A 27,374-nucleotide genomic window follows, 5' to 3' on the forward strand; every position below is an offset into this window, starting at 1 on the left:
GAGGGAGGAGCCAGGAACACTGAAAAGGGACCCGAGAACAGAAGAATCTGGGCTGCTCTGTGCAAAACCACTACACAGAGCAAGTAAGTATGACTTTTTTTTTGAACAAATGAACAAGACTTATCACTTTAAAATGCATGTAAACCCAACATTTTTAGTATGCTTGGCATTATGCCTCAATGTAATACTTATTTTAACCACTTAAGACCCGGACCATTATGCAGGTTAAGGACCTTGCCCCTTTTTGCGATTCAGCATTGCGTCACTTTAACTGACAATTGCGCGGTCGTGCGACGTGACTCCCAAACAAAATTGGCGTCCTTTTTTTCCCACAAATAGTGCTTTCTTTCAGTGGTATTTGATCACCTCTGCGGTTTTTATTTTTTGCGCTAAAAAAACAAAACAAAAAATTCTACCTATTTTTGGTTAAAAAAAAAAAAAATCGCAATAAGCATTTATCGATTGGGTTGCGCAAAATTTAAAGCGTTTACAAAAATAGGGGATAGTTTTATGGCATTTTTATTAATTTTTTTTCTACTACTAATGGCGGCGATCAGCGTTTTTTTTTCATGGCTGCGACATTATGGTGGACACTTCGGACAATTTTGACACATTGTTGTGACCATTGTCATTTTCACAGCGAAAAGTGCAACAAAAATGCACTGATTTCTGTGAAAATGACAATTGCCGTTAAGGAGTTAACCACTAGGGGGCAGCCGATCGCGGTCAGGGAGCTTCGGACCGGGTCGCGAGCGCAGAGAACTTTGTGGTATAGTAGCTGAACAATTAATACTCCAAGCACACTAGGAGCTTAACTAGAAAAACACTGGATTAAGAAACGCCAATAATTAGTGGTCCGTTTAGCAGTGTTTATGAGTGGTAGCATTTTTTGTGAAGGAGCAGGCGGTGGCTTGCATCCTTAAAGGAGTTGTAAAGGAAATATATTTTTTTGCTGAAATGACTGTGTACAGGGTATAGAGACATAATAGTTAACCGATTCCTTTTAAAAACAATTAAAAATAGATAAATATCAATCATATAATGTACCTGTAGTTTCTAGTTTCGTTTTTGCATGTTATTTCCTGCCTCTGTGCTATACAGAGCCATAGAGCAGTGATGGTTTGGAAAACTAAACTAGAAACTCCCAGTACTGTGGTCATCAGAAAACAGACAACCAGGAAGTGTCCAGAACAGAGAAGAATTACAGCAACATCAGAGCAAAAAACGAACAACGAGGACATAAAACCAGGACTGCAGTAAGGTAAAGGAAGCCATTTAGATAAAAAAAAATTCCGTTAGTGACCCTTTAAACATCCAGTGAACAACTGGTTAAGGTATGGGCTGGCAAGCCAGCTGCCACATCCTTAAGCACTTCAATATCAGGCACTTACAATCTTCAGCTTTCAGCACTGTTGCATTTTGAATGACAATTGCACAGTCATGCATAGCACAATGAACTATGCTCCATCTCATGCTGATGAAACCAAAAAAAGTATTAATTCCCACAAATAGGAGCTTTATTTTGGTGGTATTTGTTTCGGTTATAAAATGTTGTAAAGAAGTACGTTTATTGGTGGCCACATTGGTGCCACTGACAGGCACCAATGAGGTGGCACGGGTATGGAGCACTGATGGACGGCCCTGCTGGGCATCACTAATAAGACCTCTGGCAGGCAATATTTGTAACTTACTGGCATCCCTGGTGGCCTCCCTGAGGCTCTTTACAGAGTTTAGTCTAGTGGTGTGTCAGACTGACACACAGATCGCCACGTTGCGTGCCCCCATGGGCGAGCGCCAGCAGTTATCCTGCTGGACGTCATATGAGGCCCAGTCAGGATAACTGAACCACCGCCCTGGCCATCATTCTGCTATAGGATGGGCGGGAAGTTGTTAAAGTGGAACTTCTGCTTCTCGCCCCCTTACATGCCACATTTAGCATGTATTTTTTTTTGGGGGGGGGGGGTGCCTAGTTTTGAGTGTGACTTCCTGTCCCACTTCGGGCTGCCTAGAAGGAGACTCCTCACCCCTAGGCGGCCCCTCCCTCTCAGAAATCTTCTGGGACATGTCACAGGTCCCAGAAGATTGTCTGTCCACTCGAAAAATGCAGCACGACCCACACATGCACAGTGCGTGCCAGACTGTTAATACGCAAGCTGTCATGGCCAGGTGCCCACAGTTTCAATGGTGGCGCCGCAGAGAGGAGGGGGAAAGGAGCGAGGCACCGCCCCCCCCTTCCCTGAACCATACCAGACCATATGCCCTCAGCATGGGGGGGGCTGCTTGGGGGTAGGAGGGGTCTGTGTGCTGTCCATATTATGAATTGCAGACAAATTTACTTGGCATTTGAGCAGTGTTGAAATGTACCTCAAACACCTGCTTGTAATGCCAGTTTGAGTAGGGCCTTAGGTTATCTTCACTTGATGTATCCAGCACCCGATACTAGGGCACGTTTCAGTGATAATGGCAAAGCAGTAGGTTGTTGGGCTCAAAAGCTGTGAGAAATGTTCAGATCAGTGCAAATCCAAGTCACTTTCAATAATATCACAAATGCGTGATGTATATTTTCACTCAGTACACATACAGATTCAATCCGACTGTACTTTTTGGAAGCTGGATTATCAGGCAACCACATTTCAATGCAAATAAAGCTTAAAAGAGATGTAAAGGCTTTTAAACAAAATTGTCTTTTTGTACTCACCTTAAAATCATTTTTGAATCCGAAGTCCCTCAATGAACTTGGAGTTGTACTGCCACCTAGAGGATACGTGCCAAACTGTGCACAGCATGCCTCAAGCAGAGCTGGGAGCAAAACCAGAAACACAGGAGGGGTGTCCCTAATGAATTTCCAAGAAAAGGATTTTATTGAGAATACCAAACTCCAATATACTTCTTCATTGAAGGTCACGGGATTTGGATAATTGGGACATCCAAAAGCAGTTCAACTGTAAAGGAGGGCAACACAGCAAACTAAAAGCTAACAAACCCAACTATAACAGAAAAAATGGAGGACTGTCAGCAGCTCCAACAGCTGCCTAAAGGACCTTGTGTACCAAGACTAGCATCAGATGAAGATTAATCACTTGCTTCCTGTGGCAATTACATTTTTTGCATCTTTTGTTAAAATCCGCATTTATTGCTAGAAAGTTCCTTAGAAATCCCAAACATATATTTTCTGAAAGCAAATGAAGAAAATAGCGGCTGTTGCAATTTTTTGTGTCGTAAGATATTTGCACAGCCATTTATCAAATGAAAATTTTCAAGAAAAATAAAAAACACCCAAATTAATTTTAGTGCAAATAACTAATTTTTTGGTCAAATATAAATGATTTTGTGGTGATTAAAAGGATACTAAACCGGTAAATATTTAAAACTGAAATGTTGACAAACTACAGTACCTAAAATTGTCCATAGGTGATGCTATAAAAGCGGTTCTAGGTTTACACTTGAGTTAATCATGCATTATGGCCCTAGAATTATTTCTCACCCGCTCATTTGGAGCAAGGTCTCATGTGTGGTGCAATCACCATTAACGTGTGTGCCAGACCTACATGATCATTTGCATATATGCAAAACACACAAAGTTGCATCAAAGTAGTGCAGGCACCTTTTCAAAGTTGCTGATTTTCAAAGTTGCATAGATGGGAATGTTTGCCATTGACATTAATGGGCTGTGACTTGTGATGAGACTTGAAACTTGTGTTTAAAGTCGCACTAGTTAAAACAAAGCCTTAAACTCATTACTCCCATGTAATGAGCAATAGAAAAAACGATCTGTAGCCTTCCAAATCTTCAAAAATGTTCCTTTGTACTAGTTTGATATTTCTTCCCCAGCTCCCACCACCGTTCACAGCAGCTGGGCATGTTCCACACCATTTACACAGTGCCCATTAGTGCCACACCATGCACAGTGCCATGCAGAAACCAGTGGTTCTACACTGAAGAAAATCTGCAGCATGTTCCATTGTAATCTGTCATACAGTTTCTAACATACTTCCAAAGCCTTCCCTCCCACCTCTCTGCCAAAAGAAGCTGCTGGCCAAAACAAGGCTATGAAGACAGGAAAAGCTCATGTCCTGTGAAGGATAGTCGTGATGGGGGTGGTGCTGGGTGGGACAGGGCAGGTCTAGGCATGTAGAATATACATGGAGGAAAAAATGGGGGGTGTGCCTAGACAACCCCATATTAAATGTTGAAGGTGCCAAAAGGCACAAACACTGGTAAAGGTAAAATCACCGGGACTGCTAAAGATTTAGAAGCAATCCCTAAAACACTAACTCAACTTCATGATTTTTTTTTGAGAAAATTGCCCTCATACAGCCCCTCACACCTGTAGAAACACAGGAAATTGATAGCAACACCACCCCTGGTGAAGGACAATTAAACATAATCAATTTATCATCACATCCCCTTAGGCTCCATTCACATCTATGTGACAAAACGCCCGACGCCGGACGCTTCTGCCGCTAGAGGGGAGAATTCCCATTGCTGTCTATGAAGATGGTTCACATCTCATAGACGCCGAACGCCTGAAAAAAAGTCCCGGACCCTTTTTTTCAGGCGACATTGGCGTTCGCCCATTGACAGCAATGGGAAGAATCTGGAAAAAAAAAAATACACACTCGCGGCAAAATACGCCGCACGCCGCTGTCGCATAGATGTGAATGCAGCCTTACACCTGTTGAAAGCCAGGTGCTTTCGTTGGGACTCTTTGTCCCAATAAAACCTTGGATAATTTTGAAGCGATTACGGATATTTACTTTTTCGCCAGAAAATTGCTTTTTAAAAGCATGTACAGTAAAAAATCCACACAGGAGGTGACCAGCGCCCCCAATCTTACAGCCGCCGATTTCAGGGCTCTTTGTGACCTGAATCTGCTACTACAGGAAAATGAGTCCTGCATGGATGTTTGGGAGGATGACCTTGACAGTGAAGAGAGTGATATTGAAAAAAAATCACAGAAATCAAAAGAAATCTAATAAATTTCATCTGTTAAATCATAATCCTGCCTTAGCCCTGTTTGTTAAAGTAAAAACTAAAGAAATTCAAACCCATAAAGAAAGAAAAGACAGTTCAAAATCTCAATCTGGAGCAACAAAAAGCTTTAAAAACTTGGAGAAAATGTTGAAAACAAAGGGCTCTAAAAAAAAAAAAAAAAAAAAAAAAAAAAGGCGGAAATATTGTATTATGGACAACGCAATGTATGAAGCTATGTGTTTGAAAATTTAAAAAAAGCCACAAATGGAGCTGCGGTGGCTCAACGCGATCGGCACTGCGCTGACAAGCCATTCACCTCTGCAGCTAAGGGTTCGGATCCAGGTCTTGGCTACATGTGAATTGAGTTTGGTAGTCTCAGCCCGGCTCCCGGTGGGTGTGCTATGCGAGGTAAGCCTGCACTTAGTACGCCCACCCCCCTCCCACAAAAAAACACACTTACACACACATTCGAAATTGGGTTAACATGCATGCACTTTGACCACGCGGTCTCTAAAAAAGAGAGGCGAAGGACTATCGGGGCTGGTTGAGCGGGCTAGATCCTCTCACTCCCTTATAGGGTGTCCCTCTGCCCCGTTGGGCTTCAAAGCGGAGCAGGTAGGGCGGGCTGTGTGGGAGGACCCCCTCACGCACCTGCCATTGCCACCCGGGACATGGAGAAAGACGGTAGATTGCCTCTGGGGGAGGCCTGCCTACTCCCAAATCCTTAAGAAAAAGAAAAAAAAAAAAAAGCCACAAATGCCATCGCAAGATTTCAGCATCTTTGGTAGGAAAGTTCAACCAAGTCATAAAATTCTTGATTGATGAAGCCCACATGTTGAGGGCCATTACCATCAATATGCTGGAATTTATTCGTACCAGGCATCCCCATACTCCTACTATGTATGCACTTCCTAAAGTGCACAAAGACCTGAAAAATCCCCCGGGGGAGACACATTATCTCAGGAAATGGGAGCATCTCCGAGGGGATTAGTCAAGTTATTGACCATCATCTGAGATCACATGTCTTAGAACTGGCATCTTATACCAAAGATACAATCAATCTGCTACAAATATTGGAAAACATGGAAGTTCCTAATTCGGCTATATTGGTAACAGTAGATGTCGAATCTTTGTATAACAGTATTCCCCATGATTTGGGTGTAGCGGCAATTGGGCGCATTTTACAACAGAAGGCAACTCCCGAGTGAAAATTTAACAAAATTTTACTCCAGATGCTTGATGTCATGGCTATGGGGATGTGCTTGTGCACCCTTATACGCCAACTTGTACCTGGGGGAGTGGAAAAAAAAAAAAAAAAAAAAAAACGTTATCAAATGGACCAATTGACTATGTACATACAATATATTGTGCTATGGCAACGCTACATAGACCATGTTTTCCTTGTATGGATTGGCCCTGAAGAAGTTCTAAAACAATTTCTAAAATAAATGAAATCACAATGAATTTAATCTTTTCTTCACAATGTCATATGATGAGAAAATCAACTTTCTAGACATCTGTATTATTAAAGATCAGATGGGAAGATTATCCAGTAGGCTATACAGGAAGACTGCCGGCAATACCCTTTGGCATGCCGACAGCTTCTACCCTGAGCCTCCCAAAAAAAAAAAAAACTATACCCTTCAGTCAGTTTCTTAGGTTGAGACGCAATTGTACAACCTTAGAAGCATTTCAACAAGAGGCTGACAAACTTAGCCAGAGATTACCAACTAGGGGATATACCAAATCTTGGTTAAAAAAAAAAAGCCTTTAACCACTTAAGGACCGCCTAACGGCGATATACATCAGCAGAATGGCACGGCTGGGCACAATCACGTAAGGGTACGTCCCCTTTAAGTGCCCATCGGTCACAGGAGCTGAAGAACGGGGAGAGGTGTGTGTAAACCCACCTTCCCCATTCTTCACAGTGGTAATGTCAGTGATCGTCTGTTCCCTGATATAGGGAAAGACGATCAATGAGGTCAAACATCAAGCCCCACCCCCTACAGTTAGAAAAACATATGAGGTCACACTTAACCCCTACAGCGCCCCCTAGTGGTTGTCATTTCCACAGTAATGAGTGCATTTTTATAGCACTTTTCGCTGTGAAAATGACAATGGTCCCAAAAATGTCAAAATTGTCCGATGTGTCCGCCATAATGTCGCAGTCATGGGGAAATAAAAAAAAAAAAAAAAAAAAAACGCTGATTGCCACCATTCGTAGTAAAAAATTAAATAATTTTAATAAAAATGCCATAAAACTATACCCTATTTTGTAAACGCTATACATTTTGTGCAAACCAATCCTTAAAAGCTTATTGCGATTTTTTTAACCAAAAATAGGCAGAAGATTACTTATCGGCCTAAACTGAGGAAATAAAAAAAATGTATATATCTTTTTTGGGGATATTTATTATAGCAAAAAGTAAAAAATATTGAATTTTTTTCAAAATTGTGGCTCTATTTTTGTTTATAGCGCAAAAAATAAAAACCGCAGAGGTGATCAAATACCACCAAAAGAAAGCCATTTGTGAAAATCGGGTGAAAAACAAACAAGGATAAGCCCGATTTGATCTTCAAGAAGAAAACAAGATAGATGATGATACAACTAGAATTATACTACGGTATTCCAACGAACATGACAAAGTGAGAAAAATTCTCACCAAACATTGGTCCATTCTTACCGGGGATCCTAGTCTCGCTGGATTGGTCACTGCCAATCCACAGATCACATTCAGAAGGGCTGGTTTAATTGGGGGTATGCTGACCTAGCGTGAATATAAAGGTAGGCAGAGAAAGGATCCCTGCACCACCTGGGGTATATATCCATGCGAATCATGTTCCTTCTGTGAAGTCATTAACCAAAGAACCTCATTCATACTACCCAATCGGGATAGTTTCCAAATGAAACACTTTGCCAACTGCAGGACCCAGGGAGTTGTCCATCTTCTTCAATGCCAATGTGGAGCATTCTACGTTGGGAAAACTAGACAGGAACTGGGACAACGCGTTAGTAAACATTTATCTAGCATTTGTATCTCCCGTTGGGGAGACATGTGGCAAAAAAGACATGGCTATAGAATGCCGGCAGTGAATTTCACGGTCCTTGACCGCGTACACATACCAACTAGAGGGGGAGGGGGACTGTAATAAAACATTGTTGCAGGGCAAAATGCACTCGATCAGGCATTTAGATGCTACCACTCCACCTGGCCTTAATGAGGCAGAAAGCTTTAGGCCCTTCTTGGAGGGCTTCAGCGCTGGCAAAACGGATTAGAAATTAGTGATATCTGAATCAATATGGCATGGCTGTCTAATTGCCTTCTGATTCGTCTTGCTGTACTGTTTGGGTTCCTGGATACCTCCTCATGTTTATTTTTTTCCCTGGGGGTGTTGTCACATACTCTGTTGTCAATTACATTGTAATATTGGGACTTCCCCAAGTATATCTATGGGTTTTTTTGTGTTGGCATTTTTTCACTTATAAAATTTTGGCAATTTTTATGCGATTTGGAATTTTTGCTTGGTTTGCGTTTAAATCACATGTCTGTTATGTTTTTCAGGATCGGGACCCTCCCTCATCCAGGTATCCGGTATCCCATCAGTGATTATCACCGCATTCCTGGCACACGTAGGCCCCCATGCATGTTGTCTGGGGGCATTCAGTTTACCTGCCGGGCTCTGGCATTCTGCCCTTTCCCTGGTGCTTTTAGTCCTCCCCTAGGGCCGATAGGCTGCTCGGGATTTGCATTATCATCCTAGGTAGCAGCTCTTGGTCTCTGACCCGCCATATGATGGGTCTCCCCCTCCAGTTGGAAAGCTTTTCCAGTCAATTATAGTGGCGTTTGTTTGATCCCCATGCACTTTGTGTTCGGGTCAGATCATACTTTGCTTGCTGGAATCCCCGAATCCGCCGTCTGTTTACCATCCCGAGCATCTTTGACACACAAGTGGGAGTGGTTTTCTGCCGTGTATCCACGCAGCAGTCACCCTCCCCCTATTGTCGGGTCTTTTTGACCGCTGACCTCCTCATTGACTATATACTCACACACACAAACATTTATAAGTAATGTTGATCCATGGAATATCTGATTGCCTGCCTCTTGGGGAATCATGCTTTGCTGGGTTTTTATCCTTCCTCTGGATCAACTGTGGGTATAGGATCATATACTCCCCCCCCCCCCCCTTTCATAGGTTGAACTAGATGGACTTGTGTCTTTCTTCCACCAGCCTATGCAATTATAAATCAGTGTGGGGCACATCACTACTTAAGGGGCAAATTTATGAAGCAATAAAAAATATTAGAAACACATTTTAACTGCAGGCGAATCTGCCTTGGAAAATTTTGATTCACCTGCAGTGAAATGTCACATTGACACTATGAACAGATGTGTAAGAAAGCTTAGTTTGTGTGGTCAGATCTGTCATCTTAAAAAAGAAAATGAAAGTGATTGTAAGCCTTCGTGTTTTTTTGTTTGTTTTTTTAAACAAAGCATGTCATACTTACCTCCACTGTGCAGCTCGCGGCTCCTCTCACATCAGATAACCCCCTAGGAGAAGCACTCGGGGGGGAGGATTACCTTGCAGGCGTGCCAAGTCCAGCATTCGGCATTCATAGACACAAATGCCGGACTCGCCCCCACCCCCGCGTTATTGGATTTGATTGACAGCGGCAGGAGCCAAAAGCTTGCCATGCTATCAATCTATCCAATAAAGAGCCAAGAACCCTGCGCAGAGAGGGACAGTGCGTCTCCGTCGAGAGAATAATGGGGCTCAGGTAACTAAAATATGGGGGGGGGGGGGTGTCACTGCCAGAAGTGTTTTCACTTTAGTGCATAGGATGCATCAAGGTGAAAAAACAAGGGTTTACAACCATTTTAAAAAAGGTAAAAAAAAAAAAAACCCACACAAGAATTACAAATCCTTACCTCCAGCAATAAAATCTCCCTCAAACTGGTTGTCAGTAGTTCCAGAAAAATCTGCAGCATGTTCATTATCAAATGACTTGTAGTAAGCAAGATCAGTAACCCATTTGCCTTCTTCATTTTGGTAAACCACGCTATGTGATGAACTCTCCCCTGAAAAAATATAAAGAGAAAAAACAAGATTTTAGTACCAACTGTAAGATCCTTGATTTAGAGTCAATTGAGACATACAGGAAACCTTTTGCCTTTGACCAACACTGCCACTTACAGGAAAGTTGAAAACTGGTAAAACAAAACTGTAGGCCGGCCCAGTACAACCCTTCCGACTACCAGCATGTCTCCCAATTGTAGCAAGTTGTACTGAGAGCATGATCAGAAACAGAGGGACCAGTGTCCATCAACAGCAAGTAAAAAAATATATTACGTTTTTTGGGGTTATTGAGGGATACATGATTCAGTAATGATTGGGACATTCCAACCAAGGGGTGGGTAAAAGAAAGCTAACCAGTTCACTAGAAATGAAAAGAACTGGGTACTGATTGAATAAGTCCACCCGAACACTAAAACCTGACATCTATAAACATCCATGATCTAACACTAACCTTCCCAGTCCTGTAAAGAAGAAATCCATACACATACTTTTTTTGAAGAAAGCTCTGCAGAGGACACAGCCGTCAAGGGCTGTGAAATAAATGGGACGTGACATCACCCATAGTTACTATATAGGGATTCCGTTGTCGGCTGTGTCCTCTGCACAAGCCTCCACAGCAAAGCCGCAGCTGACAGTTCAGCGTGGGATCGGGTCGGCTTCAGAAAAAGTAGGCGTACCGATTTATTTTTTACAGGGCTAGATAGGTTAGTGTTAGATGTCTATGGAGGTAGTGATTTTAGTGTTAGGCTCGACTTATCTTTGAAGGACCATATGCCCAAAGCTGGCATGAGATGCTTAAATGTCCACTTGGTGAAACATGTGAAAGACCAGGTGGCAACCTTGAAAATCTGGAAAACAGCTTCTTGATGCTGAAAAGCCCAAGAAGCACCAACAGATCTAGTACAGTGCTTCTAGAATCTGATCAAACAGGACCATATGCTTGGATAATGGTCAGCCTGAGACAGCTAGACATGGTGGGGGGGGGGGGGGGGGGTGGGGGATTTAAAAAAATTCTCATAGTCCAATTATCCAGACCAAGGAGGGACATTTGCTTTAGTGAACTGAAACCTTAGAAAGGGATACCAGAAGAAAGTCTTGGTTTGGGTAAAGGCAGAAACTAGCAGGCCAAAGACCTTGGCCTCAGCACCATCATACGCCTATGCAAAATGAGAAGAGATTCTTTGCAGGCCAAAGCTGCCAGTTCAGACATGTGACTCAGATGTGATGGCTTCAAGGAATACCACCTTGAGAGCGAGTAGAGAAAGAAATGACTCCAATGGGTTCAAATTGCGTTAATTTGGTAAAAAGAAAAATGGACCTTGCTGAAGTAGCCTTTCCAACCTTTAGCATCATAGTAATCACAGATTGTGAGATGTCCATTTCCTAAACCCAGCATTTAAAAGTGGACCATAAAGTCAGTCTCTGGGGGGAAAAAAAATATTAAATTCTGACAGTCTGGTGGAGACCATGGAGTTCCCCATATAAATCTTAAAAGGTCAGTGTACCATATCTGGCTAGATCTGTCCAGAATAATGAGAATCACTAAATCCATCTTGATCCTGTGAAGGGGAGGTAAGGAATGTACTGATCCCATGAAACCCAGAGTATCCACTGCTTGCATTACAGCATGGGTCTTCAAACTATGGCCCACTAGTTGTTCAGGAACTACAATTCCCAACATGCCTAGTCATGTCTGAATGTCAGTGTGTTACAATGTCTCATGGGATGTGTAGTTCTACAACAGCTGGAGGGCCGTAGTTTGAGGATCCCGGCACTACAGGATCTCTGGAAACAAACCTGTCCAATTTGTTTTTGAACCTGGAGCTGGTGACCACCACTTGCAACACTTAGTGAAAACTTCTCTAGTTGCAGATCACTTCACCAGGTTCAGGAACGATCTACTGAGGAAGTAAGCCAAATGTCTACACCTGGGATGTACACAGCAAACAAGGGGACATCAAGTTCTTTCCAGGACAATGGTGGGCAAGTACCTCAGTGCCCGTATTAACCCCTTCCAGTTGAAAAACTTGCAGGAAATTAAAAAAGGTACCCAGTGACCAAAGTAAAATGGGGTAACACCTGCTGCTCAGCTCCATAAGGTGAATCTTCAGAAATAGGGCTAGTGCTGAGGCAATGCCAACGACTTAGAACCTAGAAAGTGCTAAATTGTCAGGTTGGTCTTTTACACAGCAGAGCTAGGACAATATTTTTAAAAAAGAAAAACCCACACAACAAAACATGCTGGCAATAGGTGGTGTTATTCTGGACAGGCCTACAGGTTGCCAGTGTCCATTCCTCTGATAGATGTCAGTTTAAACCAAGTGTGTGACTTCCTGTGTCCATTGATGGACAAGAACAAAAGCAGGATTGCGCAGAGGTAGCCAACTCGCATATATCCAGCTCTAGAATATCACACATTTATTCAGAAATTTGGGAAGCCATGTTTAATGCCTCCAACACAAAGCAACATTGAAGACAATTGGGAAATATTGGGAAAGCAAAAATAATTGGACTCAGACCTGGATAAGTATTTGTGCGTTTTTTGTTTTTTTTAATAAAGCAACATCACAAGGCCCACTATAAGCAGCAGGTACTGTATTAAAACCACCAAGTATCACTCAATAGCATTTACATTTAACTATCAGACCAGCAGCCGCATGTTCTACCTGCCCAGCACCCACACACTGATGAGAGGGAGGAAGCCAGGCCACACAAATGCCAGATAGTTTAGTTTACAGTCACATCAGAGGTTATGACAAAGTCAAAAAGTAAAAATACACTAAATTGAATAACAGCATATATTAACAAATAACTACAGCACATGTTGTAAGGCATTATGCACAGTTAATTTAGAGAAGCTACCAATTCTTGTCCCCAGGCTGAAATCAAACCAAAGCAATACCCCCTAACATTTAAAAAAACAAAAGATGTTGTAGATTATGGGGAAAACACAGGACTGGAAGTTTAAATGTCAACACACATTGTAACCAATGCACTCCTTAGATGTACGATATGTTAGGACTGCCCAGGGTTAGGCTTTAAAGTTGAACTAAAGTCTACAAATAAACTGCAAGCCTGCAGGGTCTCCACTGCAGAAGAGACATGCAAGGTCTCTTATGCAATAAAACAAATGTACCTGCCTGCTCAGTGTCTTGACACACAGGCACTGTGCCAGAAATGAAAACTGAGCTGTGCATTTTATGAGGATTGAGCTGCTGTGTATGTGCAGGAGTTACAACATCCTGTTCCAGCCAATCAAGACAACGCAAGACCAAGGCCAGAGAGAAGATGCTTGCACCAGCGTGGGACGTCACTAAATGGTTGACTGTTGGAGTTAAAGTGTAATTTAAGTTTGCAATACTAATCATTTTACCTTTAAATCCAAGTGTAGCATTACCACATTATAAAAAATTTGCTTCTGCTGAGTACTGCTTTTCATCACATCAGAACTTACCCTGTTCACTGCCGCCTTGATCAAAGCTCCACTGAAAAGCTTGTGCTTGAGAAGACTGCCAGGCATCGGAAGAGGCATTCTCATTTTGTAAACAGGTAGGTAATAAATATTCATCTGATAAACCAATAACAGCAGTACTTGAACCTGTGATCTGAACATCTACAGATTCAGGTTGTCTCACATGATTCAACTCTTCGCCACTGACACTAGATGAAAACGTCTGAGAGAAGTGGGGGCCACCTTCCTGGATACTCCGTTGTTGGCTTTCCTGGAGGTAAAGAGAGACCAGTTTAAGAGCAGCATTGGTTTTAAAAAAATCCAGATTGCTAGAGCGCTATACAAAAAAGGAAAAAAAAAAAAAAAAAAAGTTAACTAACCTTTTACAGCACAAAAACAGTTCAGCCACCACTATATAATAATATGTGTGAAAAAATGAAGGCGTTAACAGAAGACTTTAAAAACAAAAATCGGATTTTGAGCATGTGGATAAAAGCCAGAAACCGTACATAGATTCACTAGAGACCTTTGCTGGCAAGCTTTTACATCATATCAATGGTTTAAAACCCAATACAAAACTAGTTAAGAGATGCCTCCAAACCATAAATATTCTTTTAGAAGACTACTTCTTAGAAGTCAACAGTTTTTAAAGGTGTATACTTTGGTACCATCACATGATTTTACCACTCAAAGCGGGAGTTCACCCAAAATTATTTTTTGCACATTAGATTGATGCTCATTTTGTCAAGGGGAATCAGGTAGTTTTTAAAAAAATCGAAGCAGTACTTACCGTTTTAGAGAGCGATCTTCTCCGCCGCTTCCAGGTATGGTCTTCGGGACTGGGTGTTCCTATTTGATTGATAGGCTTCCGACGGTCGCATACATCGCGTCACGAGTAGCCGAAAGAAGCCAAACGTCGGTGCAGCTCTATATGGCGCCTGCGCACCGACGTTCGGCTACTTTCGGAAAATCGTGACGCGATGTATGCGACCGTCGGAAGCCTGTCAATCAGAGAGGAACGCCCAGTCCCGCAGCCCATACCCGGAAGCGGCGGAGAAGATCGCTCTCTAAAACGGTAAGTACTGCTTCAATTTTTAAAGAACTACCCGATTCCCCTTGACAAAATGAGCATCAATCTAATGTGAAAAATTAAGTTTTCGGGTGAACCTCAGCTTTAAGGTTAGCCACTCTTGATGGGGGGCGTGGCCGGATGAAGGTGTGTGGTGTCGGTTGATTGTGGCAGCATGTGAGATGAGGTGAGGAGCAAGTCGCTTCTCCTACGGCCCCACTACCCCCAGCATGTTGCCTTGTCTCAAAACCTTAAAACCCCTGCATATCCCCCCGCTTGAGCCCTGTTGGTGATCCGGTATGCAAACCAGCCGTACACATACTGTGGACACTGTGGAATTTTGCTGAGTCGGGCCTCGCCGCGATCCGCCAAACACCACGGACATTGGAGGACATACCTGATGTGTCTGCTGACGGAGAGCGCTGTGGAGGTCGGGTGGTCGGGAGCTGTCCGGAGGGTCCCCACGGTGCGGAGGCCGGCGACGGGGAGAAGTCCAGCGCTGCAGCCCTGAGGTCCGGGTCCGTGATTGGCGGACGGCGGTCAGCTGACGGAGACCAAGTGATCGGCCCCCACAAATCTCGGCGTGCCTGGCCGGTGGCTAGAGGAGGAGACATCGGGGACAAACGGGGGATTCCTGGAGGCTCCCCCCTATACTCCCCCCTCGTATCTTAAAGGTACCTTAGGCTATTACATTGCCCTTCACCTATCCCGGGAAAAGGAGCAGGTGAAGGAGAGGAAGGGAGAAGCGATTGAAAGCGGCGGGGAGCAGCAGTAAGGAGAGAAGGATGGCTACTGTAGCAGCTTTCATTTGATGTGTACAAAAAGCAAGGACAGTGTGAGTAGCTCAAAACAACATTAACACCTGGGTGCAGTATGTATGGATCGGTGCACTAATCCAATGTACTAATCTAATTGACTGAACTAAAAAACTGCACCAAACACTTTACTACACTTTCTTCCTCCCCCCTCTGCATAGGGAGGTGAGAGGGTAAGAAATTGCCTTTCTATATTTGACTGTGTTGATACTGAGCTTGTGCCGGAATAAGTGGGACAAGCTAAACTTTATTCTTTCCGTGTGCGCTTATTGTCTTTTTGTTGTCCTCCCTGTGCACCGGTAGTGGGCAGCCAAGCCCAGCGTTATTACACGCTTATTACAGGGATATTATATACCCTTCATATTAAATATATGCATGTCTCTTTTAAAAGACTTTTGAAGGATTACGTATCATCAGGAATTTGCTTGTGCTCAAGGTATCCTGAAATCCTGTATCAGGAGTCCCTTTGATGCTTGAAATCTAGGACTGTTTGATAACGGGACAGGTTTAAGCGCAGTACGGTGGAACAAGTTATGTGAACTAGCTGTCCATAGAGTAGTGTATTTTTACACCCCTTACTCCCCTCACCTCTCTATTCTTTTTTTTTTTTTTGGCTGGTCATTGACTTGCTTTTGCATTTTTTTAAAGAATGGCAGCAGCTACAAAAAATGGTCAGTCGAATCAGGACAGCGGTGGTCCTCAAATAACGCGAGCCACTAAAGACAAGGAAAAAGTTGCACAGGCAGCAGCAGCTGCAGCCAAATCGGAAGCTGTCTTACACACTTCAGTAAAATCTCCCGGAAAATCAACCCAGCACTCACAAATACAGGTTAAAAACCAAATAGGGGTGACAACGGACAGGAAAAGTACTGGTCAGGGTATATCAGTTTCTAAAAGCAAAAAACACCCGGTGGTAGAGTCCCAAGGGGGGGCGGCATTGGAAAAAACCCTGATAGAAATTCCTTTGGCAGGCATAGCAGATGACCCCAAGCGGGAGGAAGAGCCAACATTGAAGGAGATATTAAACGCTATAAATGTATGCAAGGGGTCATTAAATAATTTAACCGAACGGATGAATGAAATAAAGAACTAGTCACAATGGGCCAGGAAGTGCAAAAGACAGTACAAAGGATAACATCAGCGGAAGAGAGAGTGAGTCAAGTTGAAGACGAGGTGTACTCTTTAAAACAACAGATGCAAGAATTAAAGGAACAAAATGGAATGGCAGGCATCTAAACTTGATGAAATTGAAAATAGGTTACGTAGAAATAATATCCGGGTGGTGGGTCTCCCGGAACGCAGTGAGGGCACCAACCCCATAACGTTCTTTGAGAAATGGCTCGGAGACGTTTTTGGGGAAAACTCCTTCTCACCATTCTTTGCAATCGAAAGGGCCCACAGAGTCCCGTTCAGAACAAATGTTAAGGACGCACACCCACGGCCCCTGCTTCTGAAGTTTCTTAATTTTACAGACAAGGTGTCAGTAATGCAAAAAGCAAGGGAGAAGGGGGACATTTTTTACAATGGATCAAGAATTTCACTATTTCAGGACTTCTCTCCAGAACTCAGTAAACGGAATCTCATAAAAAATAAAATTAAATACGCTCTATTATACCCTGCACGTTTAAGAGTAATGACAGTAGAAGGCCCCCGACTCTTTGACTCTCCAGGAAAAGCAGCACAGTGGCTGGAAGAGAATAAAGTACAGGAGTAGATTATGAATGGACGGACTGGATAATCTGGAAAAGACTGGACTGGACTAGGGTTATGGGGGGGGGGAGGGTGGAGGGGTGGAGAGAGGGGAAGAGGAAAGGATAAAGAAAGGGAAATATTTTTTTTTTTTTCTCTTTTTTGGGGGGGGGGGGGGTGGGAGAAATGGGAGATCACTATTGAGGTCACTATTGAGGTTATTATTGAAACACTAGGGAAGTATGATATAAAGAAAAGGAAACACTTATTTGGTTAAGAGTAATACAGGTCATTAAAAGGTATAACTCAGGATATGGACAGATATGGATGGGAATTAAAGGGGTGGGGGGGAGGATGGGGGGGGAATCTCCTCTGTCCCTCTCCCTCCTTTTTCTTTTTTCTTCTCTTTCACTTCTTTCCCCTTTTTTTTCTTTTTTTTCTCCTCTTTTTTTTTTCCTTTATTTGTGTTTATGTGTTTTTTTCTGGGGGGGGGGGGGGTCAGAGAAGGGACTTTGTGAGTTCACAGTGGATATGGATGGTAAGAGGAATGCAAGGGAAGGATGGGTGAGAGAGGTCACAAGCACAGCCCCAAGGGTAGGCCTAGATAGGCAAGGGGGGGGGGGGGTAGGGAGGGGGGGAGGGTGGGGTAAAGTTGTATCAGTACACGAGTATCACGAGTATCACGTATCACTTATTAAGCACTAGGGAAGGAAAAGTACTTGAATGCACATTTAAATGTTTTTCTCTTTTAGGTATATTTAAAATAGTATATACTCTTGTCTCTACTTTTTTGCTCCTTGGTAGGGGGTTTTTTCCCCCTTTTTCTTTTTTTTTTTTTTTTTTTTTTTGCTCGACATGCTCTCTCTCCGGCTACAATGTCAAAATGCATCTATGGTTTTACCCATATAGTTCCTCGGATAGGTTGGGAAACTGAAGCTCCCATCGGGAAGCTTTACATTCGTGTAGACCTTATCAATAAAGCTGGGTATGAGACCTAAAATGATTAACATAGGTTCCTGGAATGTACGGGGGATGGGGGACCCAGTGAAAAAAGCCGCAATCTTTACTACCTTGGAGGGGTATGGGGTGGAAGTGATATGCATTCAAGAAACCCATTTGACTAAAGAAACAAAGGCAAAATTGGTTAATAAAAAAAAATATCAAAGCCAGTACCATTCTGTTCACTCCTCTTATTCTAGAGGAGTGAGCATAATGGTAAAAACAGGCGTATCATTTGCATGTATAGAGTCAAGGATAGATGAACTGGGCCGCTATGTCTTTCTGCACTGTTTGATAGAGAATGCACCGTATGTTTTGGCCAATATTTATATTCCCCCCCCCTTCAAGATGGAGGTTCTATATAAGTTAACAGAATTTGTGGTAAATAAGATAAATATTCCAATATTAGTGGTGGGAGATTTAAACAACGTACTAAATAGAACGATGGATAGGTTCCCACCGGGGGCTCGGTGCCCAGGGCCAGGAGAAGGGCATTTAAGTAAATTTTTGGAGGAGGTTGGCTGGTGGGACATTTGGAGGGTGAAACATCCAGACCTGCGGCAGTATTCCTGTTTTTCGAGTACACACTCTACACTATCAAGAATAGATATGGCCCTGGGTAACTGTGCAAGCTTACAAGCAGTCAGTAAAATATCCTATTATCCAAGAGGGGTATCTGATCACTCCCCGCTGGTGTTGTCACTGAATACAGGGAAAAAATGTCCTCCAAGCAACTGGAAAATTAGTCCCTTCTGGCTAGAAGTGATAGGGAAGCCAGTAGAGATTAATATCAAATTAAGGGAATTCCTGGATTTCAACACAGGGAAAGCACCAGAGGGAGTGGTGTGGGATGCCCTAAAGGCGTTCCTTAGGGGTATACTGATCCAGCAGGTAGCTAAGATCAAGAGGAACTCTAGGGAATGGGAGGAGAAAATCAGGGGTGAGGTTCTAGAGGCAGAAAAGCAATATGTGGAAAATCCGACGCCGACTAAACAACGGCTATGGCTGGAGAAGCAACAGGAATACAAGTTGGTGATTAACAAGAAAGTTGAAAATAAGCGCCTATTTCAGGAGCAGAGCGCTTTTTCGGAGGGGGAGAGTGTGGGTCATACTTTGGCCCTCCTAGCGAAAACGAATGCGGCGCCCTCTAGTGTGCCTGCAGTTAGGACGGTAGGAGGTGGGATATCATCTGTAACATCTGAAATAGTGGACACATTTGCAGTATATTATAAAGATCTATATAGGTCAAAAAAGGGGGTAGTCAAAGTACAAATGGAAGAATTTTTCAGCGAAATAGGAATCCCAGTTTTATCAGAGGAGGAAAGGAATGCTATGGAATCTCCAATTACATTAGTGGAACTACAGCAGGCAGTTAAAGCACTTTCCAATCAAAAGTCCCCAGGGCCAGATGGCCTGCCAGCGGAGATTTATAAGCAATATGGTGAGGTGCTGCTCCCGGAATTACTAAAAACACTAAACTGGGCGATAGCGGGAGGAAGGTTACCCCCCTCAATGCTAGAAGCAATTATTATAGTGCTCCAAAAGGAAGGAAAGGATCAATTAGACACATCATCTTATAGACCGATATCTTTGCTTTGCTCAGATGTAAAAATCTTAGCCAAGGTATTGGCAACAAGAATAAATAAATATATTCAGAAATTAATACACCCAGATCAATCTGGATTTATTCCAAATCGGTCCACGAGTATAAATATAAGAAGGCTGTACTTAAACCTACAGACCCCGGTAGAGAACACGGGAGATAGATCTATCCTAGCATTAGACGCCACTAAGGCCTTTGATAGTCTGGAGTGGGACTATCTCTGGTATGTCCTGGAGAAGTTTGGGTTTGGCCCATCTTTTATTAAATTGATCAAGTTATTGTATAATTCCCCAAGGGCCAAAATAAAAATAAATAATGAAGTCTCACAGTCGTTTGAATTGGAAAGGGGAACGAGACAGGGATGTCCATTGTCCCCCCTCCTCTTTGCCCTGGCAATTGAGCCCTTGGCGACTGCAATTAGAGTTAGGCAGGAAATACAGGGGTTCCAGAGAGGAGTAGAGGAGGAGAAAGTCGCGCTATATGCGGACGATATCCTCCTTTTCTTGGGCAACTCTACAACCTCCCTCAAAACTGCAGTTCAAACAGTAGAAGCGTTTGGACGATTCTCGGGCTTGGTAATAAACTGGGAAAAATCAACACTCTTACCTGTGGACCCGGTAAGAAATATTGATGGGATAGGAATCCCTCAATTAAAAATTGGGGAGAAGATGGAATACTTGGGAATTGTGGTAACACGTAACCCAGAACAATTTGTAAATGACAATCTAGCACCACTCCTGGTTAAGTTTAAACGCAAAGCGGATATATGGGGACATCTGCCACTGTCGGTAGCCGGCCGTAGCAACCTCATTAAAATGATTTGGTTGCCACAGTTGTTGTATATACTTCACAACTCCCCAGTATGGATCGATAATCAATGGTTTAAGAAGATAGAAACCCTCTTTAGGACCTTAATTTGGAAAAAGGGAAAAGCAAGGATCAGTCTCCAAACGCTGCAATTACCAACAAATCGGGGAGGGTTAGCGGTTCCACACCCCCACAGTTATTTCTTGGCGGCACAGTTGCAGCATTTGGGGGGCTGTGGTACAGAGGGGGGAGGAAATGCAAGCGGGAAAATGATGCTAAGAGGATCCCCACATAGCTCTATAATAGAGGCCTTAGAGGCCAACTCGTTTTTGGTAAAAAGCCCAACAGTAAAAATGATGGTAAGAGTATGGCAAGCAGGAAAAGTAGCTTTGGGCTATCAAGGATTAACAGAATACTCCCCACTATGGGAAAATAAGAACTTAAAAGACATTTTGGCTATGGGGAAACTTAAAGAATGGGATAAACGTGGGATAACCAGAGTGGCACAACTGTACACAGGTTGCACATTAAAACCCTTCTCAGAGCTAAGTAGGGAATATGGTATTCCAAATTCCATGTTCTTTACTTATTTGCAGGTTAGACATGCACTACAAGCTCAATTCAAGTTACAGCCGGTAAGATGGCAAAAGTTAACGCATTTTCAAAGACTAATCGAGACAGGGGTCTTGAAAGGTCTTATCTCAGATCTGTACGAACGAATCAGGGATCAGTCGGGAGGAAATAAGAGGCTTTGCAGGAACAAACAGAGGTGGATAGAGGATATTGGCCCAATAACGAATGAGCAGTGGGACAGGATACTGGAATTAGGGACAGTGGTTTCACTAGCCCCGTCACAACGGGTCTCCCATTTATTCCTTCTCCACAGGGTTTATTATACTCCCAAGAAATTATTCAGATTTGGATGGAAGCCAAATAACTGCCCCAGATGTCAAAACACAGGGGACCTCATCCACATGATGTGGAAATGCCCAAGATTGCATAGATATTGGGTTAAGATTTTGGACATTATAAATGCAACTTTTGGGATTACTCTGGAACTTGAAGCCAGGGTATGCCTATTAGGATGCATTGAGGAGAGAACGGGGCAGAGGGATGTAATAGTAGCAGCCACAAGAAGTCTGTTCCAGGCGAGGAAACTAATTGCACTAAAATGGCAAGCACAAAATCCACCTACAGTAGCAGAATGGCTTAATGTAATGAACAGCACAATAGGGAAAGAGAGGGGAACATGGATTAGACGCGGCAATCTTAAAAAATTTAATGCAATATGGGAGCACTGGTTAGTGAAAATGGGCCAATCACTTTAATTATGTAGAGATCAGTAAAGAATAACTTAATTTAATGACAAGAATAGGTTTTAAAACATGTATGCACTTTAAATGTAAGATAGGGTGGGGGTGGGAGGAGAGGGTTGGGATGGTTGGAGATTTTTAGTGTTTATTATAGATTTTTTTTGTATGCACATAAAATGCACTGTGTGTAAAATATGAATTCATACTCCTTGTTATGTATATGGATGGAAAACCATAAAAAAAAAAAAAAAGTACTGGATTAAAAAAAAAAAAAAAAAAAAAAAAAAAAAGGTTAGCCACTCTTGAAGGGCTAGTCTGAAATGAGAGAAACGGATTCCCACATCCACATCAAACAGTGTGGATGGAGGAATCTTCTTTACAGGCTATTGTATTCAGATAGTATCTGGCAGGGTGCAGTCAATGCTCAGACAATTTTACATCTGGCTCAGTCAATTTTGAAAACTACTTTGGTAGGCTGACTCATGTCGACAAGGCCATCCAAGGTTAAAATTTCCTGCAGCATTGACTAAAATTTTAACCATGTATGGCTTAGCCTGTATGATTTACTTGCAATAAGTAGCAGAAATACTGATAACATTAAACTTGTTCCACGTCAATAACTATCACTATGAACAAAAACATTTTTCACTTGTGGATAGGGTTTGGCTGAAGCCATTTTTCATCATCAACTGTGTTTACTCTTTAAAATCATAAGAGCAAAAACTACCCAAATAACCCCGATCAAAAGTTTACATGTTGGTTACAATTTATAATATGCATGTTATTTTTTTTTTTATATGCCAATGTGCTATTATGCATTTATATGGGTTGATCCATGCCCTATTTTGGTTAAATAATAAATATAATTACTTACATCTACATATGGATTTGTCTGGCTCTACCTCACCAACCTCATTCAAAGTCCCACCCTCCCCCCTTCTTTTTTGCAAGCCGTTAAAAGCAGTTGCTTCCAGACTTACTTGATACCCAATAATGAAATTAAATAAAATGTTACTGAATAAACCAAAAAGCAAGTAAGGTAATCATGATGCATACACTTCTAGACCTCCTTGAACAAATATGTCACTTAAACATTGGACTCAGAATTCACTTACATGATTTGCATTATCTCGGAAGGTTTTACTCTGGTCTTGTTCCATATCATGTTTAATCAATTTTCCACCATACCCAACAGGAACCATACGGTCTTCAGGGGCCTATATATAAAGAAAGAAAAAAAATAAAAGTTTAAACAAAGCAATCTGCACCCACTAAACTTGCTACAGTTTCATGCGTGTATCCGTACAACTACTTCAGACCTTTGACAATCCTTTCTCAAGTACAAGTATAAAACATGACTGAAAACATCACTCTTATAAACCACATTAAGTGGAAGTAAACCCTCCTATCATTTCAGGAAGCGGCTAATTTGGTCTTTGTTCTTCAACTTCCATGATGCTGTACATGTGATCAGGTACGACACCAGCCACTGGCTGGTTTAATAGTTTGGTTGAGAGCACAACCAGTGTGACAAACCGCATTCCCTGCATCTTTTTTGAAGTTGTTAAAATCGATGGGTTTACTTCCGCTTTAAGACAGAAAACAAGCATCAACTAAAAACCGTAATCCATACTACCATAGATCTTGGTTACAAATAAAAAAAACCTGATACAAAGACATTGGTGCAGCGCCACTAGCACACCCAATAAAGGAAAACCTATAAAACAGATTGAGGCTCCATGCACACTCGCAAAAAAAAAAAAAAAAAGAGAAGGAAGATACCATTTTATGCCAGTTTCGAATAGCATTTAGCGTGTTTTTCTTCTGGAAAAAAAAAACGGTCCAAAAAAACTCTATAGGAAAATATATTTTTTTTCTGCTCCTAGACAGTGAAGCTCAAAAAATGCCAATATCCTAAAGTAGTGTACATGACACATAGGATAACAGCATTTTTTTCTGCTCCTATAATCAAAAGTCTCGGAGTCATCTTCGACTCAGACATGACGATGGATGCACAAATAGGATCAGTCGTCAGCAGCTCTCATCTGCTCCGCATGCTACGTAGACTCATCCCCTTTATCCCGAAAGAAGACACGGCAGTAGTGGTTGGAACAATCACCAACTCACGACTCGACTACGCAAACTCCCTCTACTTAGGACTACCAAAATACCAGATGGCATGTCTACAAGTCGTCCAGAACACGGCAGCCAGACTGGTAACAGGTAAAAAGCCGTGGGAATCAGTCTCCCCAGTCTTGAGGTCCCTCCACTGGCTGTCCGTACAGGACCGGGTGACATTCAAGACGCTCTGCCTCACCCACAAATGTACACAGGAAAAAGCTCCTCAATACTTAAGCGAGAAAATAAAACCGTACGTCACCAAGCGCATGCTCCGGTCAACCAACCAAAACCTTGTCCAAATTCCTAAATCCCGCTACAAATCAAAAGGAGAACGAAGATTCTCGGTCCAAGGACCACGGCTCTGGAATGCTCTACCCACGACCATCCGCTTGGAAGAAAACCATCGGGCATTCAGGAAAAAGCTAAAGACCCACCTCTTCTGAAAGATCTGTACAACTCTGGATGTCAAGCGCCTTGAGGCGATTAAGTTCGCATTCGCTGCGCTATACAAGTTACTCACTCGCTCACTCATAAGCTAAATTGTAACAGCTGCTAGGAGCTGAAAAAACACTAGTGTGCATGGAGCTGAAGGTCTCCGTTATTTGGCATAGCAATAGAACCCTACCCTCTTGCAATAGTGATAACGATTTATCTAAAATATCTATCAATACAAACCTGGTCAAATATAACTATTAAACGTTATTTCAAAAGTTAAATGCTTCCTATTAGGGTTGCCAAAATGTGCCTGACAGCTTGATGGCAATGCCCTAAAGTGACTAGATTTTGGATTAGGCTTTTTCTATATAATTTGCTTGTCACCATAACATAGGACCCCTGAAGTCACTGTTTAAAAAGTTAGACATTGGGGGATTAAGATTTCTACACACTTGGGCCTCTTGCACACTGCAGCTTGAAAATGCTCAGTACAACAAAATGGAAAGATCTGTATTTTTGGGCATTAACACCAAAGGCGCGCATTCGTGCAAATGCACACAGATTTGTTCATTGACAGTCAATCCGGGAACAAGCATGTGCAGATATGTGCGTGAAAATTGCGCGAAAATACATAAAAAAAAGAGAAGACAAAAATAAAATAAAAAAAATACGTCTCAAAAAGTAGATGCTCAAAAACAGGAGTATTGTGTGCTGGAGGCTTATAGATTGCTCTCCTTTATAATTCTGGCAGACAGAATTGCAATTGGAGCGTTTGAATCAGTCAGTAGTAGCCTTTGACTACATAAAACAAAATGAATTGGATCATGATTAACGACAAACTCTCCAGTACCCTTAAAGAGGTTTGTAAAGGTTTGTTTGAACACAGTGTCTCCGCGCAGGGATGTAGTCCCAAGGGAGAGGACGAGCACGCTAACCCCCAGCCAGACCGGCTCGGGTGATGAGGGCAAGCTTACAGAGTGAGAAATTCAGACAAAGAAAAAAAACATTTAGAAAGGAAATAGAAGGAAAAGGTACGTGAACCAACAATGCACTAGCAACCCCTTTAACATCCAAATTTGACAAAGCATAGCACCCCTGCATTTATACTTTGAGAACAGATTAATGAGACCTGACGGAGGGGTCTTGTGTGGCTCTGAAACATTGCACTAAACTGCTTTGTGATGCCATTTTCTTAAATAAAAAAAAACAGTTTGGAATGAAATTGATGATCCTTGGTGTGCTGGCAAAATATCTACATATCGTATGAGTTCCAGTATCCAGCTGGTGATCGCTACAGCACCCAGCAGCCTAGAGCGCTTATTTCAGAAACGTGCGTGATGGAAATATGTACTCTGTTCTGATTATCCACCCTTAAGAGACACTGCTTTGGGACTTGCGTACAGTCAAGATTTCAAAGCATGTTGGGTGTCAATGAATGAAAAAGCAGGATTTCTGTTACTGTAAAAATCCCTCTCGGAGTTCACCGATGGACATGGCGCCCGCCCCTTTAATTTTATTTACCTTACATTTTGTGACAAAGTGAGTTCGCTGCCTATAGCAGAGATGGGGTTTAGTACTAACTAGAACTGCCCATAGGCAGTGCTGTGCTCGTTTCTCTGCCTACTCCTGAAAGGTGGCGCTATAACCCTCAAAAACATGAAGTCCTGGGTACATTAATGAATAGAAAAAAAAAAAAAAAAAAAAAAGTTGGTATCCCCGTTGCTCTTTTATTATCTGCTTTAATCGCCAAATCCCTAATGGTACTTCCTCTCCTAGATGATGGTGAAGGTAATTGTTGAAAACCCTCAATATCAATACTCAGAATTTCCTTCTTTTTTTTAAATGACATACTGTATACCCGACAGGCTGTATGACATTGCAAGACTAACGGGTTTCCCCTTTTATTTACAATAAAATAAGGGGCCCCAGGGAAATACTTCCCAGTCCTTCCAGCAAAAGCATATGTCCACTGACTCAACAATTGTCTAATGGTGTGGTCCTTGTAACCAAAAAGGCACATACAGTTACGTCCCTATATATTTGGACACAGGCCCAATTTTCTTATTTTTTTCAGGTATTAACCAAAACATATTCAAGCCAAAGTTATATAATGGATATAGGCTGAAAGTGCACAACTCAGGTTTAATTTGAGGGTATGTACATCCAAATCAGAGGAAGGGTTAGGAAATGACAGCTCTTAAGAATAGCCGCCACCCCCCCCCCCCCCCCCCCCCCACTTTTCAAGGGACCAAAAGTAATTGGACAATTGAATCAAAAGGCGTTTCATGGCCAGGTGTGGGCTACTCCTTAGTTATTTCTTCATCAATTAAGCAGGTAAAAATGTTTGGGAGTGGATTCTAAAGCCTCATCCATTTGTTGGCCAAATGAGCGCCAGATTTTTGTCTTCAGGGCATGTGCCTGGATCTTGTCTTGCATACTAAACGATACACAATTTTCGGCCAACAAGTGACGTACTACAAGACATTTCAGCTCTTGAGCGCCACTATTTGGCCCCCATCTGCCAATTTCATGTTTGGCAAGCATTGATTGTTAGCATGCGTGTTTGTACTTTGAACTTGTGTGTGACGGATTTGTGTACTGACCATCAGAAAATCTGACAACCAACTGTTGTCCGCCTGAAATTCACTAGCATGTCGTCATCCAACATTTGTTGGAAGAAAGTTGGACAATTGTCAAAAGGAGCATACCAATGGTCAGATTTTAGGACAACAGTCTGTCAGACAACCCCCTGCCAACAATTGGATTGTGTGTACGAGGCTTAAGTATGGCATTTGAATTTAATGCCGTGAACCTACATTGTGCATTCAAAGGAGCTGTACAAGCAAGTGAAACAGGCCATTGTAAGGCTTTAAAAAATGCAGTAACATTAGGCGTGGCCAAATTAACACTTTGGTACATTCCGAGGGAAAAAAAAAAATATACTGGTGAGCTCAGCAACATAAAAAAGCCTAGACGTCCATGAAAGACAACAGTGGTGTATGATCTCAAGATCCTCTCTATA

The 27,374-nt window shown here is 42.4% G+C and overlaps 1 protein-coding gene across 2 annotated transcripts in view; it reads right to left on the reverse strand.

The window, feature by feature from the left end:
* Positions 1-27,374, reverse strand: part of CEP192 (centrosomal protein 192) — a 190,263-nt gene that overhangs the window by 114,519 nt on the left and 48,370 nt on the right. For both annotated transcript variants that reach the window (XM_040353923.1, XM_040353922.1), the window contains exons 12-14: positions 22,912-23,013; positions 13,505-13,772; positions 9,903-10,052 (exon numbers count right to left, since the gene is read on the reverse strand). In XM_040353923.1, coding sequence (XP_040209857.1) covers positions 9,903-10,052; positions 13,505-13,772; positions 22,912-23,013 — 520 coding nt within the window. The remainder of the gene's footprint in view (positions 1-9,902; positions 10,053-13,504; positions 13,773-22,911; positions 23,014-27,374) is intronic.

This window comes from Rana temporaria, chromosome 5, assembly GCF_905171775.1.
Source record: "Rana temporaria chromosome 5, aRanTem1.1, whole genome shotgun sequence".
In the NCBI taxonomy this organism is placed as follows: Eukaryota; Metazoa; Chordata; class Amphibia; order Anura; family Ranidae; genus Rana; species Rana temporaria.